The following is an 11254-nucleotide window of genomic DNA, read 5'->3' on the forward strand; positions in this document are numbered from 1 at the left end:
AAGAATTCAACCACAGCCTCCTCTACCTCGTCCAAATATATTAAATTGTACTTTTCTACAGGGGCTGCTTTTGCCTAATATAATTGAAAGCGGGGTTCATTGTTTTCATTTAGGAAAAAGGGATGATGGCCCTCAACAACTCGAACTTTGAAAAAGAAGTTCTTAAAGTCGTGAAACGACTCGTCAAAAATAGGAAAAATCTTCCGACCTTAGATAGCTCAGAAGGAGACCCACTGTTGTTTGTTTTGTTTATTCAAAGCACTAAAAGGCTTTGTTAAATGAAATAGATAGAAGAAGATTCACAAAGAGATCGAAAATCTGAGTTCATGGCTAACAAGCTGGTAAATTTTAAGAAATTCCCAAGAATTGGGATGGAGCTGGGAAGGAGCCACTCTACAGTGGGACAGTGATGCGTGAGCATCTTTCCTATTTTTTCCTAGTGAATTTGCATTCAATTTGTTGAGTTTAATCAAGAATTAATATCTTTTAGCCACTATGGATGTTACTTTGAGTCGTGTGCAATTCTGTTTATTTTAGGTAGCATTCGGCTGGATTTGATAGAGTTTTCGCAGAAAAAGAGAAGAAGACGCCTGATGCTGTCAACCCTGGCCTCTCTGCACTCAAACCTGAATAACTCGAGTTACAGAGGTCCAATGGATGTGATTTCAGTGTCGTTGAAAAGCTAACTTTCAGAGCTTTCCAACGATATATAATAGTTCATACTTCTCTTCCATCAACTCTGCCAAGGCTGCGCCTAACTTGAGAAATTTCAAGTTAGGCACAATGCACAACAATAACACGCAAGATTGGTTCTACCCACTTCAAGTTAGGCGCACTAAAGCCCAAGTTAGGCGCAACATCACTCAACTAAACTCCAATTCATGCTGCCATGTCTAAGTTAGGCGTGCTCCACTCCAAGTTAGACGCCAGTTTGTCAATTTAGCAAGTGGTCCCAGCACCAAATCAAGGATTGCACGAGTGTTTAATTAAATTCTGATTAAACTTTATTTTATTTAAAAATAGGAAAAGATATTATTTAGTTTTAGAAAATATAATTTACATTAATTAGGATTAGATATAAAAGGGAAAAGAATCAGCCTTCGGAGATCTCTCCGCTTTGGAACCTCATTCCACACTTTACAGTTTACCTGAATCCTAGTTTTTCTCTCTGAACCATGAGCAACTAAACCTCCACTGTTAAGGTTAGGAGCTCTGTCTATTGTATGGAATTGAAACTATTATTTTTCTATTTTAATTCATGTACGGATTTATAATTCAAGAATTATTTTCATTCTTTATTTTATGAATTTGGGTGGAACGAAAGTATGAGCCTTGTTCTAATTGAGTTCTTGTATAACTTGGAAAAGCTCATTACTTGAACAACAGCTTGAAAATAATTTCTCCTAAATTTCTAATTATCTGGACTTAAAGGAAAAGTAACCTCCAGATGGGTAAATAGACAATCATACATGAAAATAAAATGGGGTTCTGACTCAGTAGCCCTCCCACAACAAACTCGGTCCTTAGGATCAAGGGCCACTATTTCATATTTGGCCTCGTCCTCGGCAGAACTACAGATTCTATGGTGTTTTCAAAGCTCTTTCACAAAAACACTATCGACTATCGGATGGGATGAAAGTACTGAGGAATCTACCCATTTCAATAAATCTCCAGAGACCCGGGAAGACATTTTTGAAAAATGGAGAGGGACATATAAGAAGAGATACCTACATTACACAAAAAATGAACATTACAAACAAGTTTGAAACAGGGAAAGTTTTCTTTTGCAAAATAAAGAGCAATCGACAGTCACAAAGAAATAATCTTTTGAAGAAAAAGCACAGCAATCTCGAAGTTTCTTAGTGCATACAGCAAGGAAAACGACAATAAAGGTACATAAAAACTAAACAAAAACTCTCAACAGGCACCTAGTTCATCAAGCAGAAAACACAGAAACAATGGGAATACTGTAAAACCAAGAAAAAGTTTGAATAGTAAGAAACTAACCTTTCCTGGGAGAAGAACGAAGGGAGGAGAGTTTCAACGGAGATGGAACAAGCGCCTTGAAGCACCGGAAAACAAAGGGGCTGGATGAACATGAAGAAAGCGCGAAAGAAAGAAAGGAACTTCACAGAGGAAGACAAAAAAGAAGAAAGAGAAAGAGGGGGAAGTATTTATAAGGCACTAGGAGAAAAATGTAAAGAGCCCCACTCATTTAAAGGGTGTGCCGTTACCAATGTAACTGCCCCCCACGTGTTAATGCGAAAAGCCAACGGACGTGACGGTTGGCAACCTAGAATCACGTCGGTTTTAAAAGTTGAAATCACGTCGGCTTTTCGACTTGAAAGAAGATACCGACTTGAGTACCTTTGACTTCATCAAATACTTGATCCGACTCAAAGTGGAGAGATCAGACTCAAGTAGGGGCACTGTTCATACCCTAGCCCAAAACATGAGCCAAGCCCAATAAGGCTAAAAGGCCCAACAACCAGGGTGGCTCGTACTACACGCCCGACCTCCTATAGAGGTTGGATTCGACGAGGACGAGCAGCTGATGCTTATCCAAGTAAGTAACTGCCTCCCTAAATCTCTCACCCACTTCTTGAAGAGAGATCTCATCAACCCCAAGATAAAATGACAGTTATCCACCACTAGAAGTAGAACTACTCCAACGGTGGTTATTGGCTCATCTCCTATAAATACCCTAACACATTCAGGTATCTTTAACTTCCAATATATTAAATCTGCTTAACCCCTTGCTAACTTAGGCATCAGAGTGTCTTGCAGGTACCACCCCCCATCTCTCCAAACACACAGCTCGAATGGCGGCACGCGGACGTGTAACAAGTCAGAAACCACCCCCTTGAACGCTTGGGTTTCACATCCAAGCCCAATCATCATCCGGTTTTAGGTAACCCTCGGAACAACATATATTTAGGATTTCAAAATTAAAAGATATTAAGTGTTTAGGATTACATAAAAATAAATACTTTAGAAAAAAGAATATACAAAATGTGTTTATTGGAGGGCAAATCATGGCCAAAAAAAGGAAAAGAAAAATAAATACATATATTTAGGGTTCTAAAATTAACAAATAAGGTTTAGAGTTAAGAAATTAGTGTTTAGTGTTGATGAATTAGGAAGTTTGATTTATGATTTAGGGTGTATGATTTTAGTGATTGTTGACATTCATGGTGATATAGTTGAGCATTAGATGATTGTTGCCGAAATAGTTGGTGAACTTGAACTAATGTGTATAGTGTAATGATATCTGGCATCTGTTATTTTAAATTTAATTAAAACTTGTAATATACATTAAATACGTAATATGAAAATAAACGTAATCATATATTGGGTTTATATTGTTAGTGATGTATATTTGGTTTTGGAAAAAAAATTTGCTTTACAATTTTTAAATTAGTGAATATTAATTTAAATTTGACAAAAAAATTAGTATAAATTAAATGACTTGAAAATAAACACTAAAAAAAATGAATTTGTAGTTTAAAAATAAAAAATAAATTAGATTGTTTTTAGTTAATTAAAAACGTCGCAAATATTATTCAGCTAATGTTGGTTTAGGGTTTTAGGATTTATCAAAGTTGATATTAGTTTGTAATTTTTTAAATTAACAAATAAGCCTCAAATTTAAATTTTGAAATTATTAATATACTGTGAAATTACAAAATTTGAAATAACAAATGTAGCAGAATTAATTTTAAAATTTAAAATAAAAAAAAAATTGTAACTAGCGTAGGAGAGTTAAGTTTAAAATAAGAAATTTTAATTAAATAATTTAATAGTAAAAGAAACACACAATAATTTAACACTATAAAGAGCATATTCCCACATACACTATAGTACTATACCCACAAACATCCAAAATATGGGTTAATTGCAAAATTTAAATGCATCGTCACTTTCAAAAATGGAGAACAAAAATTATCTTCCATAGCTTAAACCCAATCCATCCCTTCTCAAAAATTGATCTGTTTCAGACAAAAACACCCAAATAATTAATCATCATATTATATGCAAAGCTAACTATAATTAACTAAGCATAACTTGGCCCACATTTCATGTCAATTCTGCAATGCTACAGCACTTGCCGGGCCAAGCAGGGACCAATGCAAACACGTGTTTCTTTTTCCTGCTTCCACCACATTTCAGCAGGTGAGGAAAAAACTTTACTTCCTCACAGGCAGCATAACCCTATTATGAAACCAAAAGAGCTCAACAAGATCTACTTCCTCTTAATTCTCCAATTCACCTTATCACCGTCCAAGGATTCTATTCTTAGTTTTAACTATTATTTGTTACCATTGTTATTCCACTAGAATTACTTTGCGGTATTCACCAAATAAATCAAGTTCCCTTCTTTTCTATATTTCACTTTTTTGCAAGTTGCAACCAAAGTGGGTATATATTATGTTAACTTTACAAGTAAACAGTATGCAAATGCAGCCTCAACTCTTTTGGTGCATTGTAATCTGCATTTGCTGTATTCATTCAGAAGACAACAGTCTTCTTTTCTTCGTAAGGTAATACTCGAAGCTCACAATAAGATCTGATAGCGTTGCGAAGGCATTGTTTTTCAAGGTTCTCCGATTTCTGCACAAAGCTCTGCAAGTTATCTTTGTGAGAAACTCTCTCGACCTGTAACCAAACCAAAATTCAATAAAAATAAGATCAAGGCATCAAGCTACATTTGAGTCGAGATTGTTGACTAAGTACAGATATATCTCGCATCTTTGCAATTTCTGCATGGTTAATTTAGTGAAAGCAATGAACTCCATAGGGTAGCAAACATGACTCTAATTCCACAGTATTGGCAATGATGCAGCGGAGAGTTGCAATGAAAATTTTTTCGGTTTTCCATTTCCAACAAACCATGCATTGAGACATATCCCAAAAACATAGATGCTTATAGCTAAAATAGAAGCTTAAGAATTTTAAGGAGCAAAGGCAAAGATTTATTTAAAGTACTAAACAGAGATTCTTTTGCATCTGTATCTACTTTTTTGTCAATGGAATGAGAGCTGGACCAATTAATCTTAACATGGGTAAATGCAATGGTCCTTATTCAAAACTAGAAAACACCAAAGCTTGACAAAGAAAACTTGCAAGAGAACCTGCAGTATGAAAACAAAAATGTCATTTTTTCAACAAATAATATCCAAAATGAACATTACTAAGTATAGGCACAATAGAAAAGTTCTAAAAGGAGGGTGGAAAAATGGACTTTAATGGAACATGTACAATGCGACTGTACTTATGTTGTGTTCACCCTATTAGCCTAGGAATTTAAGGTGGCTCTAGACAAGGATTTCATAATCTGTTGATAATCATAAGGAAGATGCATAAATCTTTTCTGCCAAGTAAATGGTAAAATAAAAACCATAAGGGAATTTACAGCGTAAAAATTTATTATCTCTATATAATTAATTCAGATCGAGACACCCAAAAACAAAAAAATAAAATTCAGATCAACATTATCATTCACTTAAAGAAGCAAATAAATGATAAAATAAATTTAAAAGAAGAGCATGAAAAAGCTTGTGTTTACCATTTGTTCAATTATAGGTCCTTCATCAAGCTCTTCTGTCACAAAGTGACTTGTTGCACCTATTAATTTAACACCTGCTTCAAAGGCCTGCCAAAATAATCCGGCATATTAAATTTGTATGCATATGTAGGAAGTAACCACAAAATTTATATAACAAACATTTAGAATCCGAGTGGCAAAAAGTAATCCTGTAACATAGAAATGTAAGAAGACCAACCTGTTTTGATGGATGACTCCCCTTGAATGATGGCAAAAGACCATGGTGAATGTTAATTATATCGTTCTCATAGCTCCTTAAGAAGTTTCTGGATAATATCTGTACAAATAAATCAATGGTAAGTGTTAATACTTCAATGTTCTCAGATATTAGCACTTAGAATTTATCTACAATAAAATATAAATAATAAATCATGTGAGCTCCTATAACTTAGAAGCAAAGAAGAACAAGTTCTTCCAAAACAGTAAGCACGATGTTTTAGGCATTGGACTCGGTGCAAGGAAAAAAACGAAAGAAAAAAGAATTTCAATAAGTTATTACCTGCATATACCTTGCAAGTACTAAAAAATCAGTATTCTGAACCAACTCCAATATCTTCCCTTCTCTTTTCTCTTCCTTTGTTGTACTTAAACAATGATAAGGAATACCATGCCTTTCAAGAAAGCGAATCACATGGGTGTTTGAAGCTCTATGATGGTTACTGTTTAGCACATAAAAAAGATACTTAAAAACTAATAAACAAATAAATGAAGCATAAATCAATTTGGTGATGTCAATGCTGAAATTTCACCTAATTACACAAGTTATATCTACAGGAAGTCTTCCATCCTGCCATCCGTGTAACAAATCAACTAGACAATGATCCTGCAGCAAAAAAAATCAATATCCATGACAATCAAAATATAAAATCCTTTTCATTTTCTGAAATGCAAGATGACAAGAGAAGAGCCAAAGTAGTAATGTATACCTGCTTTGAGGCCAGAACAGCTATCTTATATTTAGGATCTAGAGCCGGCACCCTCACAACAGATCGCATTGCATTGAATGTTTGTGATAGCTTTAGGAAATCCTCCTCCATTTGTACCCGTGGCCATTTAGCAGGATCAAAAACAAAATCACTGCAATGTTCAACACAAGTTGATGCAAGATGAAATTAAAATGTAAGTAAAAAAGAAAGAAAAAAAAAAGAAAACACAGATTCATTTACACTTGTTAAGGCTCAAAGACCTTATTTAAATATTATTGCTTATTAGCAATCCAACAAATATCATATGTACATCAGAATCTTCAGTACTTTCAAGACAAGTTTCATATGTCAATCAAAGACGTACTCATGTTAATACTAGTAATTAAGAAGCAAAACGAATGTGAATTAATGAATGAGACAAGACAAGTACCTTCTAGAGTAGAAGACTTGTTTATTTTCAGGTACAAAAACATCGGCAGTAAGGATGTTTCCACCTCTAGATGCAATGCAATCTGAAAGTTTGGCTACAATTCCAACAGCATCCTATTGAAAATGAATGTACAAAAATCCAATTCAAAAGTAGAGGGCACACAAGAATACACCCAAAAACTAAACCATCCCTAGTTCAAAGGCCACCTAACCAAATCTACTGGAGCATTTCCACAAACAGGTGGTGGATGTTGTATATGAAATTACGAATGACTTGTTCCTTGAGCAACTTACTGGGCAATAAAAGACGTGGATTCCATGGGCGAGTGGTGATGGAGGATCCAAGGTTTTGAAGGAGATGTTCCTCTTGCTGAATCCAACAACTTGGGGGAACATCGAACACACTCTTCGCACAACGCCCATTCTCTCTCTTTCTCGCTCTGTAAAGCAAGAATCAGTTTGAGCCACCAACTAAGGTTGATGCTCTCAAAGCTCAACGACCACCCTCTCTATTTTCGCTCCTTTATTCTCGCTGTGTATCATCCACAATTATATTCTATTACAAAAATGTTATTTGTACACCAAAATCAGTCATATTTATGTATCAATACATATGTAATTTAATTTATTTTTAATATGTATTTATATTTATATATTCAAAATAATACACATTATTGCATGCCTCTAATATATGAATTACAAAAATAATAAATGCACACTAAAAATCAGTCAGTATATTTATGTATAAATATATGTGGTATTTAATTCATTTTTAATATGTATTTTATACAGATAATTAATTTAGAGACTGATTTTGATATACACGTAGCATGACTAATTGACTATATTCTATTATAAAAATGTTATTTGTACATCAAAATCAGTCACTAATGTATTTATGTATAAATACATATATAGTTTAATTTATTTTTAATATGTATTTATATTTCAGCATATATTTTATATCGATGGCTGACTTTAATGGCTGATTTTGGTGGGTATATAACATAACTCATTTTATTATTATAATCCTCGAGACATTTGAAAAAAAATAGAAGAAAATAAAGTATTCATTATTCTATAAATCATTATAATTTATTAATTTTACTAAATTTTTAATTATATCTTTATAGTTTAAATATTTATAATTAAATTCCAGATAAGAATTCTTAACTAAGTTTTTTAAATTATTTTTATTAAAAAGTAAATTTTTATAATATTTATTTTCAATTTTCTGTATTTGATATAAAATGAATTATTAAAATATTCTAAACGGCAATATTGCATGGACAAGTACTTTTGTAATAAAGTTCAATCTAGTCGACATAAATTTAGCAAAAAAATGCGCGCATATATCACCGCTTCTCCTTTTTAATGAACACCAAAATTTATGTTATGTGTTGTGTATATTTTGTTGGTTGGGTATCAATATTTTTGGAATAAAGTCCTTTAAAATTTTTTGTGTTAAGCACCAAATTTTTTATGTTGTGCACCAAAATTTCAGTGTTGTATATGAAAATTTTCGTACTCTAATTTTTTAACATTGTTCAGTTGTTCGTCGGACCGGTGGAGTATGGATCGTTGAAGGTGGGGGTCGGAACCTAAGCATGAGAGCTGAGATGAGGTGTGGATTCAAGAGTCGTCGGTGGGTTGGCAGGTGGGGTCACCTGTAAGGACACTCCGATGCTAAAGTAAGTGTTCGTACGAAGAGGTAGCTAATTAGGGTAAGATGTGACATACTTTGGGGGAGGGGTAAGTCCCTCCCCTTTATTCCTCGTCCTCGAGTGGACCCTTCCATTTAGACGCATTCGTCTGGAAGCTTCTCCGCCAGCTGTCCAAATTACCGTTAGGGGGATAGCGTCACATGAGGGACACCATCGTTTATTCGGGTGATGGACCCGTCGAGTTGTGGGTTCGCCAAGTGGACCCTCGGTTCTTGTTGGGCTGGACTGAAATAATGTCCCCAATGCGTTACGTCGTGAAACTTATGGCTGGCGCATTATCTTGTCTCATATCTTCATGTGTGGTTGTCTTCTTCTGGTCACGACTTCAACGGCAGAACTCATGCTTCTAGCACTTACTTCGTGCACATAAGTTGTCCCTAGCCGTTGCTTGGAGAAGTTGCTTCGGTTATCATACCAAAAGCATTTAATGCTCTTTATGGGTGATTTAAAAGCGCGTAAAAAAGTCCATCTTGTTCCTAGGCCTTTCGCACTTCTTCTTCCTCAGCTACGATTACCTTTTCATTTTCTCCATTCCCTTTTTTCCTTCATAACTGCCACCACCTTAACTGCCTTCATTTCTCTTACTAACTTCACCATTCCTTCCTTGCCTTCTTTACTACGAGATTCACTCTGCCATGATAGTACCATCATCTGTTCTCCTGCAACTTTCTCCACTCATTTTTTCTGGTGAGTAATCTTATTTACGTTATTTTGCTTTATTTTCTGCCATTGCTATCGTGATTTATCCATTTCTTTTGGCTTTTAGGTTTGAAAACTGGCTTTGTTAGATAGTTTCCAAGGGAATGCCGTAGGTTCCTTTTCTTGTGGTTTAGATTAGATTAGTTTAATGCAGAATGATATTAGTTTAGGTGTATGATAACTTAATTTTTGGCTTAGGATCTTATCCCGACCTCACGGTTTAAGTGGTGCCCCCACTGTAGGAAGTGATATCGTGCACACGCGCCATCATTTCAGGGGTAGCGATGGTGCCAAGCTAGATTCAAGATTTTTTTTAATGCTCGTAAATTTTAGAGACATGTTTGCTCCAATTTTGTATTCATACACCATGGTACACGGGGTGTTTGCTTCATTCTTTGAGTTTCTTGGGCTTGCTCTATTTTTTAGGGGATGCATTACGGAGGATGCAGAGGAATTGTTGTTACTATTGATGGTGGTAGAAATTTCAGTCATTGTTAGTTAAAAATCAAAATAGAAATGTTTGTGAGAGAGGAGCAGAAGAGGGGAGGAGTCGAGTGGAGTAGCCGAGGAGGGAAGAATGGGTTTGGAAAATGGATTGGGAGATTGGTGGTTGTGGTAGTGGTAAAGATTAGATTGGTTTAGTGCAGAATGATATTAGTTTAGGTGTAGGATAATTTAGTTTTTGGTTTAGGACCTTCTCCCGACCTCACGATTTAAGTGGTGCCCCCACTGTAGGTATGGTGCAGTGACCCCGTGAATCGTTACGCATGGTGTACCGATATCACGAGCACATCCTCTAGGGTGACCGTGGAGGAGTTACAAGAGCTCTGTGACTCTGGAGCATTGTATGGAGATGGCTCTGGGGAGGCTTATTATGAACTCTTAGTGTCGGGGTCCCGGGAGCACGTTTGCCAGCTCAACCTTGATGCTCCTCGAGTCCTTAACTGGATGTGGGTGTACAAACCCATGTTCACTACTTTGGGAGTTCGGCTTCCCTTCTCCCCTTTCATCATAGCCCTCCTGAACAGATGCAAGATCACCCCCTCACAGCTCCATCCCAACAACTGGGCCGTCATCCATTGTTTTGAGATGGTCTGTGAGTATTTGGAACTTCTGGCTACTGTAGAGGTTTTCCTCTACTTCTTCCTCCTTACTAACCCTTCCTGGGAGGATAAACATAAGAAAGATTACCTCTCTTTCCATGCCATGCAGAACCGGAGGATCTTCGGTCTTTTCGAAGATTCCTTCTATGGCTTCAAAGAGACCTTCTTCAAGGTGAGACCAGTTCGAGGTCGTCACCCTTTCTGGCTCACACTTGAAGGAGAAATATGTATTCCAACCTACTGGAGTTTCGGCGCCGACTCCAATTATATTATCAAAGTCATCTATGACAGCATAGGTCAACAGAACCAACAAAATTGCCAACATTTTGTTAGCAATATTTGATTCTAATAACCTTATCCCCCGTCTCCTAATGGGTGACCGGAAAGCCGGTCGGGAATGTGTGGGTAAGTTCCTGTCCCTTACTGTTTTCCTTCCATTTTTTTATTTGCATATCGTTGCTTTGCTGCCAACTTCATAACCTGCTTTTTCTATAACTTGCTTTCTCTTATTTTTTTTGCAGTTGGGATGGCAGCTGAAAACACTTTCCTGAGTCGCTTGATAACCCATTTCTTTTCTGGCAATGACAACGACAACTCTAATTCCATTGAACCTCAACTCGAGGCCCCTCGACTTGACGAACCGAAGGATCAATTTCAGCCTCCCATTAGGCCACCTCCTGAGCACAGTGTCGTCGGGAAGTGGACCACGGTAAGACGGAGCAATCCTCGAGTGCTCAGGCTGAGGAGCCAGAGTCAGTAGTAGTCATG

General features: G+C 36.2%; 1 protein-coding gene across 2 annotated transcripts; it reads right to left on the bottom strand.

Moving 5' to 3' along the window:
* Nucleotides 1-4296: 4296 nt before the first annotated feature.
* LOC107629720 (formyltetrahydrofolate deformylase 1, mitochondrial) lies at nucleotides 4297-7485 on the bottom strand. Of its 2 annotated transcripts, none has more exons than XM_016332587.3 (8): nucleotides 7255-7485; nucleotides 6962-7074; nucleotides 6532-6682; nucleotides 6355-6428; nucleotides 6105-6264; nucleotides 5784-5882; nucleotides 5567-5653; nucleotides 4297-4656 (listed from the first exon to the last, which is right to left on the bottom strand). In XM_016332587.3, the coding sequence occupies exons 1-8, from the start codon at nucleotides 7381-7383 to the stop codon at nucleotides 4510-4512; spliced, it is 960 nt and encodes a 319-aa protein (XP_016188073.1). In that variant the 5' UTR covers nucleotides 7384-7485; the 3' UTR covers nucleotides 4297-4509. The 2 variants fall into 2 exon arrangements, with proteins under 2 accessions (XP_016188073.1, XP_020976443.1); XM_021120784.2 differs by lacking the exon at nucleotides 4297-4656 and adding an exon at nucleotides 4948-5132 and having other exon boundaries at nucleotides 7255-7476.
* Nucleotides 7486-11254: the final 3769 nt, after the last annotated feature.

Source organism: Arachis ipaensis, chromosome B1 (genome assembly GCF_059453495.1).
Source record: "Arachis ipaensis isolate K30076 ecotype BB chromosome B1, ASM5945349v1, whole genome shotgun sequence".
In the NCBI taxonomy this organism is placed as follows: domain Eukaryota; kingdom Viridiplantae; phylum Streptophyta; class Magnoliopsida; order Fabales; family Fabaceae; genus Arachis; species Arachis ipaensis.